Here is a 10978-nt window from a genome sequence, read left to right as displayed (position 1 = left end):
ATCAGCTCTAAGACTGACACTTAAGAATTACTCCTACACTTCACTTAAAGTAAGACTGAGATGCTTGGTAAATGACTTTTACTCTCAGCTTTTAACTAAGAAATTATTTTACACTTAAGTCCACTCTTAGCAGCATTCTTAAGATTAATTCTAAGAAGTTTTACAAATATGGGCCCAGATCTCTGTCTTCTCAGACCCCTAGTGGCAACTCTTAACCAGTTGAGAAACCTCTGGAGCAGTCTTAAGTATCTGAGGGAGCAAAAGTGATTCTCAGACTTAAGAATTTTGATAACTGACATTTACACTAAAGTCTGAAAGTAAGAGCAAATTTAAGAACTTCTCAGCACTGAAGTCTAAAATTCCAACCTACCTAAGAAGTTTGCGAAACACAGGTCCTGATTAAATTGTCAAAAAATAAAAGAAAATTAGGTAACTGTTGCAAACAGGAAACAAAAATCTGAGGCAGAGAACACAAACAAAACCATTAACTGTGGCAATCCAGAAAGTTTCAAAAGGTGAAAGGTCTCTGGGAATTAATTTTAAATCAGTATGTTGTATCTATTTTTCTATGGCTGAGGATTATTCAGGATTATATTCTCATAGCATAAATATCCATCAATTTTTTTACTAACCCTAATTTCTTTAGATGAGGTAAACTTTCCTGTAATTTTGTAGACTTTGAAAAAACACTTTAAAAAACATTGCTCGTGACCAATTTAAAAGATTTCAAGGAAGTTTGTCTCAATTTAATGAAACACATCAAAGAACACTGAATAAAACGTCACTAATGCTCCCAGAAGCTTGGCACTGAAGGTATCTGCTGTGGATCATTTACTGAAAGCTGATCCATCACTAAAGCAGAGTTCCTGAGGTTTATGAAACAAAGCACTGAAAGTGTTTAGGTGCTCACTGTTGGACAATAAAGCCGTTAATTTATCTCATGTTTCATTTCTGCTCCAAAATTCATGGATCACTTGTCTTGTTCATATTCTGCCCACTCATACCATCCACCAGGGTAATGCTGAACACTGAAAAACACAGATGCACAAAGTTAATAAACTGTTAGTGAATGTGTACAGTGCAAAACGTTCACCGATTTGGTATTTTTCCCACGTTATTGCCTGAAAACCTGAAATTTCAATTGATATCAATAAAAACCTACACAGAATTAGCCTGGCCCTTACCTTTCTACTCAATCCCGCTCGATTCAAATCTCCCTTTACTGCTCTGTCTGGGCTTTCTCCCACTGACATGAATTTCTCTAATTCCAACCAGGCCAATCAGTGAGCAGAGGGTGGAGTTGTGAATGACCACGTTGATTACATACTTGTTTTATTTAAAAATACCAACATACCAAAAACACCCCACACTGAACTGGGGAGCTTTCATCATGCTGAGAACCTCCATCCTACAGCGAAGCATGGTGGTGACATCATGCTGTGAGGATGCTGTTCATTAGTATCGATTATTCAGTCATTCCATCCATCAATCTACTATCCATGACTGACTGCTCATCCTGAAGTCAGTCTTTAGACACGACTTAAATGTTACTAATAATGTATAGTCAATATTTTTAAATGTGGTATTATGTTCACATTTGAGTTAAAGAGGACAATCCACTTTTTTAGCCATTAAATACATTTTGTTGTGTACTTGGAGTCTATAGGAGGTAGAAAAGTTGAATGTAGTCTCTCCTGGTGCTGTATGGATATCTTTATATTCTGTTTAAGTCGTATATTTTAACCTGTTCTGTTTTCTCTATGTTTTTATGATGTTTTCTGAACTATTACATCACAGTATTTGCAACAGAACTGCCATAAGGTCTGGTCTTCCCAACTACAATTAGGTGGTCTTCATTTTCTTCTGGTTCTGGGTCAGATTCTGGCTCCAACATGTCAGGCTGGATGGACAAGTCTTTACTTGTTCACATCTTTTAATTCACTTGTAGATAAATGTTACTGCGCAGCTATATAGTCATAAAACCCTCTATCAAATTGAAATGGACCGCTCTGGAAGCTGGAGGGGGCGGGGCTTGAAGCGCCTTGTTTGGATTTAAAGAGACAGCCTCAAAACGAGTTGATCTGAGACACAACTCAGAAAAGGGGCTGGGCTTGTGGAACTACAATTAGGAGGAATTCAGACCAAAGTATTGCAGTTCCACTTTACATAGACCCCAACAAAAGGATTTCATGTGGAAAAGAAGGATTTAAAAGCAGGATATCTCCTTTAAATGATAAAAAGAATCCATTTATCAAATTATCTACCAAGTAGAGTTTTGCTCTAATTTCTAGCTACATATGAAAACAAAATAAGGGACTGTGTACCATGTGTCATGAGAGGACATTATGTACCAGCAGAGCAAAAGACCGTCTACCAGGTGCGGTTCTAGGGGTGGGGCCACAGGGGCATTGRCCCCATCTGAAATCTGATTGGGCCCCTGAAGTGCCCCTTTCCTTTCATTCATCTGTCCTTGCCCAAGAACAATGATGGTGGCTGCAGTTCCACTTCCAACCACTAGTAGCGCCAGTGAGTCAAATAAGAAAGTCTAAACATGAAGCAAATTTGTAGGTCTTTTTCAATTCAAACAATCCTGCAGAAAAAAAAAACTTTTTTTACTGACAACAATGGCTAGATTTTCTTTCATGTTGTGTGTTTGAGAATATTTTATTTATTTACAGTAAAAAAAATCATGTAAAATTGACAAGGAAAATTTACTCTGCAAGCTTTTACAAGTGTTTGAGCACATGTGACTGATTAAAATTTTAAAATTAATTAATTAAAATTAAATTAATTAATTTAATTAATTTTAATTAAATAAACCTTACAAAAACTGGGGATTTGTATGCAAGCATGTCGAACAAATACTTGACCCCTCTATGAATATTGTGGCCCCTTGATGGCCCCTTACACTGAAAAATCCTAGATCCGCCACGGTCGTCTACTATRAATGCTGTCTTGGGTGAAACTTCTTTTTAAACTGAAATCTTTAACCTAAGCAAGTCACAAGTTTTTTACAAAGGCCATGTTGTATTAGCAGATTTCTGTTCGGCTTTATGACGACGACACTCACTCTTTATATCCCAAAGAGGTGGCTGTGTTGACAGCGGTTTTACTCCTGACCCCTGCCAGACAAATGAACACAATGTTATCCGTCTGCAGGGGCATTTCACCGTCATACTTCTCCCTGAACTCCTCTGGGTCCAGTTGGAGAGCAGTGTTCATTTGTCCCACTGTGAAGTGAAAGAGTCGCAAACAGGTTAGGAGATCCCAGTATGGCATCAAAAGAACTAATCACAAAAACTACTGTGGTGCCAAAATATTGTAGCAATATTCTAACAACTTTATTCAACATAGCTTCAGTAAGCAATATGATTAGGTGTGTGTGTGTTGGGCGGGGAGGGGGGGGGTGTCTTGAGTCTTTTATTTTACTTTAACCTCAGAATTGGGAAAATATTCACAATTCTGGTTTTTATCTTAGAATTCTGAAATTAAAGTCACCATTCTGAGAGAAAATAAAAATAAAAACTGGGCTCTGTGGCCCTAATAATCTTCAGTAGTTTACAAATCACTGACCACAGCACGGTAATGTATTCTTTCTGTTCAATTTTAAATAGTTAAAGCAAGGAATTGACGACTCACAGGGCACATTAATAGATCCGGGGATAAAGCCGTACTCTCTGAGCTCCCAGGGCTCCCGGACATCTATAACCACAGTTTTCTGCTCAGACAGGAGCTTCTTCAGCTGATCATAAGTCACTTCCGTGCTCGGTGGTTGTTGTTGTGAGCTGAACCTGCGGAGCTGCAGCTCTGTGCCTACAACACAAGCGACAAGCTCAGACTACGAATTGCCTTATATGAATGACACTGACAGCGAGCCACTCGCCGCGAAACTCACTTTTGTAACCTTGGTAAGTGTTGACAAAGCTGGACAGAGCGCATCGTCCTACAGCAGAATAAGTCCTGGGCGGGACGGAACTGGACCAGGACCACAAAAGTCGAGGGACAGAACCAGCGAACCTACAGCACCTTCTAAGCGCCATGTGTAATCACTCCAATCCCATGTGAAACTTGCTCCTTGACACGTAATAAAATAAATAAATAAGTACAACCCACAAGTGCCCTTTAAATCCAGCTGCGCATGCGCAAAAACACGGACCCCTTCATGGACAAAAACTTTATTACACACAACATTATTTCATGAAAGCATTTCCGAATGCGAAGGCGTTTAGATATGTATGGAAATGAGTAGACTGTGAATTTCCGAGTAGACAGTAAGCCTACTGTCCTTACTCTCAATGTTATCAGACAGAAGTAACTCAAAATAGAACTTACTGCATTAACAATAGACATACGCTGTAGTCACAATTCTGCCATTTGTGGAAGTTTTCATCGTCTTACTATTAAATTGAAAACTAAAGTATTTTTTTTAGTTTTTGTGTTTATTTTTATCCATTTATTGCACTGAAAAAAAAAATCCCTAAAGTGTTACCCAGAGCCTGTAACGCTGTAGTACCTTGAATAAAATATTTCCAATGGGACCTGAATGCAACGTTAAACCCTTCTGGCTTGCCGTAGTGCGTCACATGTTGACTTGTGTTGCTATTTAATGCTGTCGCTAGTTTTGACAATTATTTTCCGTGAAATGCTATAACGAAGAACCCACTGTGATAACTATTTCTTGGTTGTTTGTACTTCGTATTACGAAATGTCTTAATATGACATTTTCGGCTTGATGAAACTCTTATTTATGATTGTATTTGTTGCGACTTGTTAATGGAGCTAGCCCGTTTGCTAACCAGGAAGAGTTGACATCTCACTGTTGGCGTGTGTCATATCATCTAAAACAGACATTAGGAGCGAGTTTAAAGAGGTACGTTCTTAAAGTATTTCTGCCTCCTGCAAATGTTAAAATAGATTTCTGTAGTTTGTTGAAATTATTTTAAAAAGTGGTCCTTACAAAACCTGCACTACTCAGGCCTCCTACTTTACTGCGTAATTTCTCGACATGTCCTGATGCATCTCAGTAATCCAGGTAAAAAATCAAAAATAAAAAAAATTGTATAGGTTTTCTGGACGGGTTCTTCTCTAATGAAACGTTTAGTCTCTCTTCCAAGAGACTTCTTCATTCTGAGAGTTTCAGGCAAAATTCAGGCTTTTAAGCCCTGCTTCCATGTGACTGATACTCACATCACATGGCTATCGTTGACACCTAATTAACACCTATTGTTAACAGGGGGTGGAGTGATACTGGCAATAGCAGCACTGTAGGAGGGGGACAACTGAAAACGGAGCCCCCCACCTCTGTTTAATGATGGACGGTCTTTCTTCACAAAAATGGCTTCTTTTACTCCTCTCTCAAACCAACGTTCCTCTCTATCAAGAATGAGAACATCCTCATCTCTGAAAGAGTGACCGCTGGCCTGTAAATGAGTGAAAACTGCAGAGTTCTGGCCATTAGACGTAGCTCGTCTGTGTTGGGACATTCTTTTGAACAGTGGCTGCTTTGTTTCCCCGATGTATAACTGGTCGCAGTCCTCCTGGCACTTAACAGCATATACAATATTGCTCTGTTTGTGCCGGGGCACCGGATCTTTGGGGTGAACCAGCCTTTGCCGTAATGTGTTTTGGGGTTTGAAAGCCACTGGGACATCATGTTTAGAAAATAAACGCCTCAGTTTCTCCAAAACACCCGCAACATACGGAATAACCACTGGCTTGGGGTCTTCAGGGCTTAAAGTCCTGAATTTTGCCTGAAACTCTCAGACTGAAGAAGTCTCTTGGAGRAGAGACGAAACGTTTCATTAGAGAAGAACCCGTCCAGAGGACCTTTACAATTTTTTCTTTTTAATTTCTTGACAGTTCCGTCTAGCTTGGCACGTATCCTGTTTCATCAAAGTGTCCGATTAATTTACAAAATTCAGTCCTTAAATGTTTGCATAGGGTGTGCGAGATGCGTTGTCAAGTCAAATGTTATAGTTTTTAGTGTTAACAGTGTTCATTTTTCTCATACATCATTATTTAACTAATGCTAAGCACATCCACTCTGGGGAAGGTTGATGTCTGATTTTCTAAAATTTTCAACACTGAATGTTACAAAATACGCATTTTAATTCAGTCTTAGTTTTACCCTGAAACCAAATTGAACTTTTTTCTTTAGTTTAAGATATTTTCAACCGCGACTGAAAACAGAAACTATTTACTGATTGATGAATTGATCAGGTTAATTCGAGTTTAGATGAAGTGAAAACAGTTTTGATTATGGGTTGGTATTTTACTCTCCAGCTTATCCAAAGTATGTTGTTAATAAAATTACAAAATTTCAGACTGTTAGTCATTATCAAATTTGATTAATTGTACTCACAAGATGGTTTCTAGTTTTATTTCAGTCAAAATGTCCATTTATTTCCAGTGATCTGATATCACAGATATATGATACCGCCTCATTGCTTCCAGTTATTTGTTATGAATATAAACGTCTTCTGTAAATGTTTAAGATAAACTCAAGGTTTATGTCTTAATTTTAATCCGCTTCTGGAAGTCTGGTTAAAATATTTGTGTTTGTGTAATTACTTTTAGATTAAACTGCAAGTGTTTTAAAAGGATAATTGATTATTTCAGTGACCCTCTGTGTAAATAACTTTGCTCCGGAGAAACAGAAACCTTACTTTGTTTTCTGTTCTCCTGTCAGAGCTCCAGATGCGGCTAAAAGATCCTTTTTCTTTGAAAGCCGCCGACATGACAAAGCGGACTAATAAACCAAGAAAACCTCGAGATGAGGAGTCATCAGATGAAGTCAGTGGTGAGTCAAAAGCAAGAAACTATTAAATCTAGACAGCTTGGTATGTCAGTCTTTATGAATGTTAGTTTTGATTAACATACATCAATTAACCATAATGTTGTGACTACTTGACTAATATGGAGCAATTGTTGAATATATGGGCTTTGATTGTCATGAAGAAGGATAAAATTCAGGAGAACATGCTGTCATCCCTGTTTTTAGTGAAGGCCAGAGTTTGGTCCCGTTTTAGATTCTGCAGGAGTAAAAGAAGCTGAATGTAACCCATGTAATTGTTCAGGCCCAGGCCTCTCTTGAAAAAGAGATCTGTGGTCTCATTGGGTTTTGCCTGGGTAAGGGAAATCTTTTTGTGGTTAATGATTGTTTTTGATATGTTTGTGCGAACAGTTATGTAGATAACACTGAGTGTGTGTGACCTCTATTGAGGAAAGATTTGAAGTTCTGTATAGGAGTGTGTATAAATACTGTATTTTTTTGTCTCAGATACGTTTTTATATATGCAGTGCTCGTGTGCAAAGCTTACATTTTATTGTTACATAAGTTACGCACTTTTTTCTGCAGTTTTATTAGCTCCAATATTTAAATTGGCAGCACTGTTAAGAGAGGACATCAGTCTTAATTTTTGTCAGGAATTTTGATTTGTTGGAGCTCAAAAAACATGTTTTTTTTTCTATTACTTAATGCTGGCAAGATTTTGTAAAATAAATGGCTGCTGCGTGTTTAAGCTATTAAGTCTGTTACAAATATAAATACTAAATTGGCCTAATTGTTTTTGACTTAATTTTATGCTTGTTCTGTTTTCTTCACATTCAGACCATTGGTTGATACTGCAGATTCTACCCTTTAGTACTAAATTAAAATATTGTAGAACAAGAACTTGGTTTAAGTTTCAGACTTTGACCCCAACAAATGTAAGAAAATAAAGTGTGCAATATTCACAGCCCTTATATTTGTGTAAACACTGTCATGTAAATATTAGGGGTGCAACGATACAGAAKAGTCCCGATTCAGTTCAATTCGATATTTTGGTGTCACAGTTCAATATTTTTTTGATACAAAAAAGAGAAATGTCCATGCCCATCTTAACTTGCAATTTATTGAAATTAATTATGAACATTTGTTTAACCTCAAAAGTCCAGTTTTTAAATTAAATGTTGCTGAAACAAAGTTTCTCAGTGAATCTGAGCTCAACGTTGCAGCCTAGGTGGAGCAGTGGATCACAGATCCACTGAGCCTTCAACACAGAGCATCTTCAGAAGACAAGTTGTAAAATGCATTTTAAAATCTGTATTGTTTACATAGTGTGTTTTGAATTGTACAGATACATGTATTGTTGCACCCCTAGTAAATATATTTCAGTTTCTTATAGTACTTTACTAAATAAACTCAGCAATGCCTTTAACTGAACAGTGGTGTTGTATTTGTAAATTTTTATTGGTTTTGTAAATGCAGGAGTTGAGTTATTTCTCACAGAGAACATGCAGTGTGTCATTGTTTTAAAAAAGTGATTTGAAAAATCTGTGTTATGCAGGACTGACATGTCAGCACGTAAACAAAGCTGTGGACCTGAGCTCGGTGAAGAAGTCAGTCCTGTCGAGTGTGTGGWTGGTGTGTTCGGAGTGCCTGAAGGAGAGGACGATGATCGATGGAGAGCCGGCAGCATCCCATGACATCCTTGTATGCCTAAAGTGTGGCTTTCAGGTGAGACTTCAGTTTGTTAACAGGTCAGATGTGACTCAGTGCATGGTCCGGGCTTTAGGACTGTGTTTTATTACGTGTGTTACTATATTAATTGAGACATTTTAATAAATAGTAATTTAGAACACAAACAGAGAGCAATGCCTTATAATATTGTAATGTGTTTAAGCATGTCTGTTTTCTCTTTTGTAAAAAACATTCAATGTAAGTTTGATAGAAAWGAGTCAATCAAACATTTGTTTTTCTTGCGTTGCTCATTTAAAGAAAAATAACTTGCTGCTCTGCTGTGTACTTTCTGCAATAAGAAATAAAAGGAGAAAGAAAATCAAAAAGAACACATGGATTTTGCACTGCAAAGTTAAGACATGACAGCTGAATCAGCAACATAAAAGCGCCTTAAATACTTTTTCTCAAATTTTCAAAGACCTTTAAGTGAGAAGAAGCCACCGACTTTTATTGTGTACCTGTGTTAACTGAGTCTTTGTTTGTTTCAAACAAGATAAGACTTTATTATTCAAATGAAACGTACAAGTTTCATGACTGTGAAAGAAGATTTAAAGTTGAAGATGTGTGAACAAACTGTGTTTCAGGGCTGTAACCAGTCAGGGATCCAGCATGCTGTCAGGCACCACCAAGCTTTCCATCCAGAGTCACACTGCATCACTATCAGCCTGAGCACATGGAAGGCCTGGTGAGAAACCCAGACGGATAAGTGTGAACTGTAATAGTGAATGAACACTGGGGTGCTTTAGGCCTTTTTGCACTGCAGGGTCCGGCTCGGCTTGGCCTGGGTTCAGTGTGTTTGCATTAGCTTTTATGGCCCAGTTCCACCCTGATTTCTGGAAYCCTGAGAGCTGCGGTTCCATGTGGTCCGGCCCAATTTGACATCAGCTACTGTTGCTCATTGATTGGTTTACTGGCCGAGGGTCTTATGTTACACATATGAGATTAATTGTACATGTATTGTTTGTGATGACTAGAACGTGTTTTGTTTATTTTACACAAGTTCAACCAAGCAACAACTGTAGCAAGCTACCAAACAACAAGAAGGTMCCAAGCAATGACAAGCTAACATTAGCTACCATTAACTTGCCTTTCGTCATAAGCGTTATACTGTTGGATGGTCCGGTACAATATTTCGTACTTTTTCTTCARGTGTGGTGTGGTCTATTGTTGTGTCACAAATAGCATAAAATAAAATTTGAGTGTTTTTAATATTATAATCTCGTCCACATTGAGGTGGCTCTCGGGTCAATCCAAACAAAACTGGGGCCAAGGTAGAATAAAGCCAGGCTGACTGCTGGGCCGGGCTGTAAAGTGCTATAATACCTTTTGTTTCTAACCATTGTAATGACACGTTGAGATTCAGTGAACTTGGATTGAGTAGCAACCTTGTGTTTTTCTGATCTTAACTGTCTCAGTTATTATTCAGAACAATTGTACTTAAGTTTAGTCTAAAAGGTCACAACTCTTTTTTAAAATTACAGGTGTTTTGAATGTAATGAGGAGCTCTCAACTCACTGCAACAAGAAGGCTTTGGCTCAGACCCTCGACTTTTTACAGAAGCACTCTGTGAAGGCAACATCAGGTAAGGTGGAGCATGATGAAGCACTTCTGATGTGGAATGAAGTTTCAATCAACCAAAACTTAAAACTTTTAATCCAAGCTCAGTTTTAGCAGGCCTTTATTCTGCTCAGGTTAATATTCAGTATAAATGTTTTTTTCTCTTGTTACATATACAAAACTCCATTTAATTGTAATATGTTGGCAAATCAAATCAACAAAATTTAATCGGATTTTATGGTGAAACTAAATCAAACTAATTAAATGAGACAAAATGAGCTGTGTTGTACACTTTTATCAGGACAGGACAGAGACAAGTTAACTAAATCACCAGTTCTCAGTGTTTTCCCTACCATTGTACAAGGAGGGCAGCAATCCCCCGTAACAGAACCCATCCACCCCCCCAGTTCCATAAAGTTGAGGAGTCGTATTAATTACAGTACTTATTATTTTTCTAATGTACTAAATGAGTTGCAATATTTTCTTGAATATAACTGAAATATTAAAATATTAAAATTTCTCCCTCCCGCCCACTGTACGTTGCGAAGAGCGAAGTATACAAACAACTGTAATTGTTTTTTTCACACCAGACTCGGAAAAACTTGTTTTTCTTGTTAACTGCAGAGATGAAAAGATGATACGGACGTTCACTTGCTCCTAAGTCCATCTAGCTAATTTAACAATCGACTTCTGCTGTAAGAGCGCAGCAGCTCCTTCTCAGCAGCACAGTGGCGGATCTAGAAAATATGCCGGGGGTGGGGGCGCAAAAGCTCTAGGCAGGGTGGCAATGCCGGATCACTTCACTTATGTACTCTACATAAGAAGTGTCCTCTATTGAAATAGTCCACAAAACATCCATAAAAACACTTTGAAACACTATTTATTGTCCTATTTCTCTTCTAAGAAACATATATATATATG

General features: G+C 37.9%; 2 protein-coding genes across 2 annotated transcripts in view; one reads left to right on the top strand and one right to left on the bottom strand.

Moving 5' to 3' along the window:
* Nucleotides 1–715: 715 nt before the first annotated feature.
* On the bottom strand, nt 716–4120 carry tstd3 (thiosulfate sulfurtransferase like domain containing 3). Its single transcript, XM_014020458.1, has 4 exons — nt 3896–4120; nt 3640–3813; nt 3071–3230; nt 716–1028 (listed from the first exon to the last, which is right to left on the bottom strand). Exons 1-4 carry the CDS (start codon nt 4038–4040, stop codon nt 971–973), a joined length of 537 nt encoding a protein of 178 aa, XP_013875912.1. The 5' UTR covers nt 4041–4120; the 3' UTR covers nt 716–970.
* Nucleotides 4121–4573: 453 nt separating this feature from the next.
* Nucleotides 4574–10978, top strand: part of usp45 (ubiquitin specific peptidase 45) — a 60658-nt gene continuing 54253 nt past the window's right edge. The window contains exons 1-5 of the mRNA XM_014020456.1: nt 4574–4870; nt 6689–6799; nt 8328–8497; nt 9085–9185; nt 9982–10082. Of these exons, the coding sequence (XP_013875910.1) occupies nt 6697–6799; nt 8328–8497; nt 9085–9185; nt 9982–10082 (475 nt within the window). The 5' untranslated portion in view covers nt 4574–4870; nt 6689–6696. The remainder of the gene's footprint in view (nt 4871–6688; nt 6800–8327; nt 8498–9084; nt 9186–9981; nt 10083–10978) is intronic.

This window comes from Austrofundulus limnaeus, unplaced genomic scaffold (assembly GCF_001266775.1).
Source record: "Austrofundulus limnaeus strain Quisiro unplaced genomic scaffold, Austrofundulus_limnaeus-1.0 Scaffold253, whole genome shotgun sequence".
Lineage (NCBI taxonomy): Eukaryota > Metazoa > Chordata > Actinopteri > Cyprinodontiformes > Rivulidae > Austrofundulus > Austrofundulus limnaeus.
Note: the sequence above shows the minus strand (reverse complement) of the source record. Positions and strands in the feature narration are given on the sequence as shown.

Bases quoted from the DNA above. Each gene is read 5' to 3' on its own strand.
- tstd3 (XM_014020458.1), bottom strand. From the start codon at position 4,040: ATGGCGCTTAGAAGGTGCTGTAGGTTCGCTGGTTCTGTCCCTCGACTT. The intron at 3,814-3,895 runs GTGAGTTTCGCG...CTTGTGTTGTAG, and splicing joins CACTTACCAAGGTTACAAAA to GCACAGAGCTGCAGCTCCGC. The intron at 3,231-3,639 runs GTGAGTCGTCAA...TTCACTTCACAG, and splicing joins CGGATCTATTAATGTGCCCT to TGGGACAAATGAACACTGCT.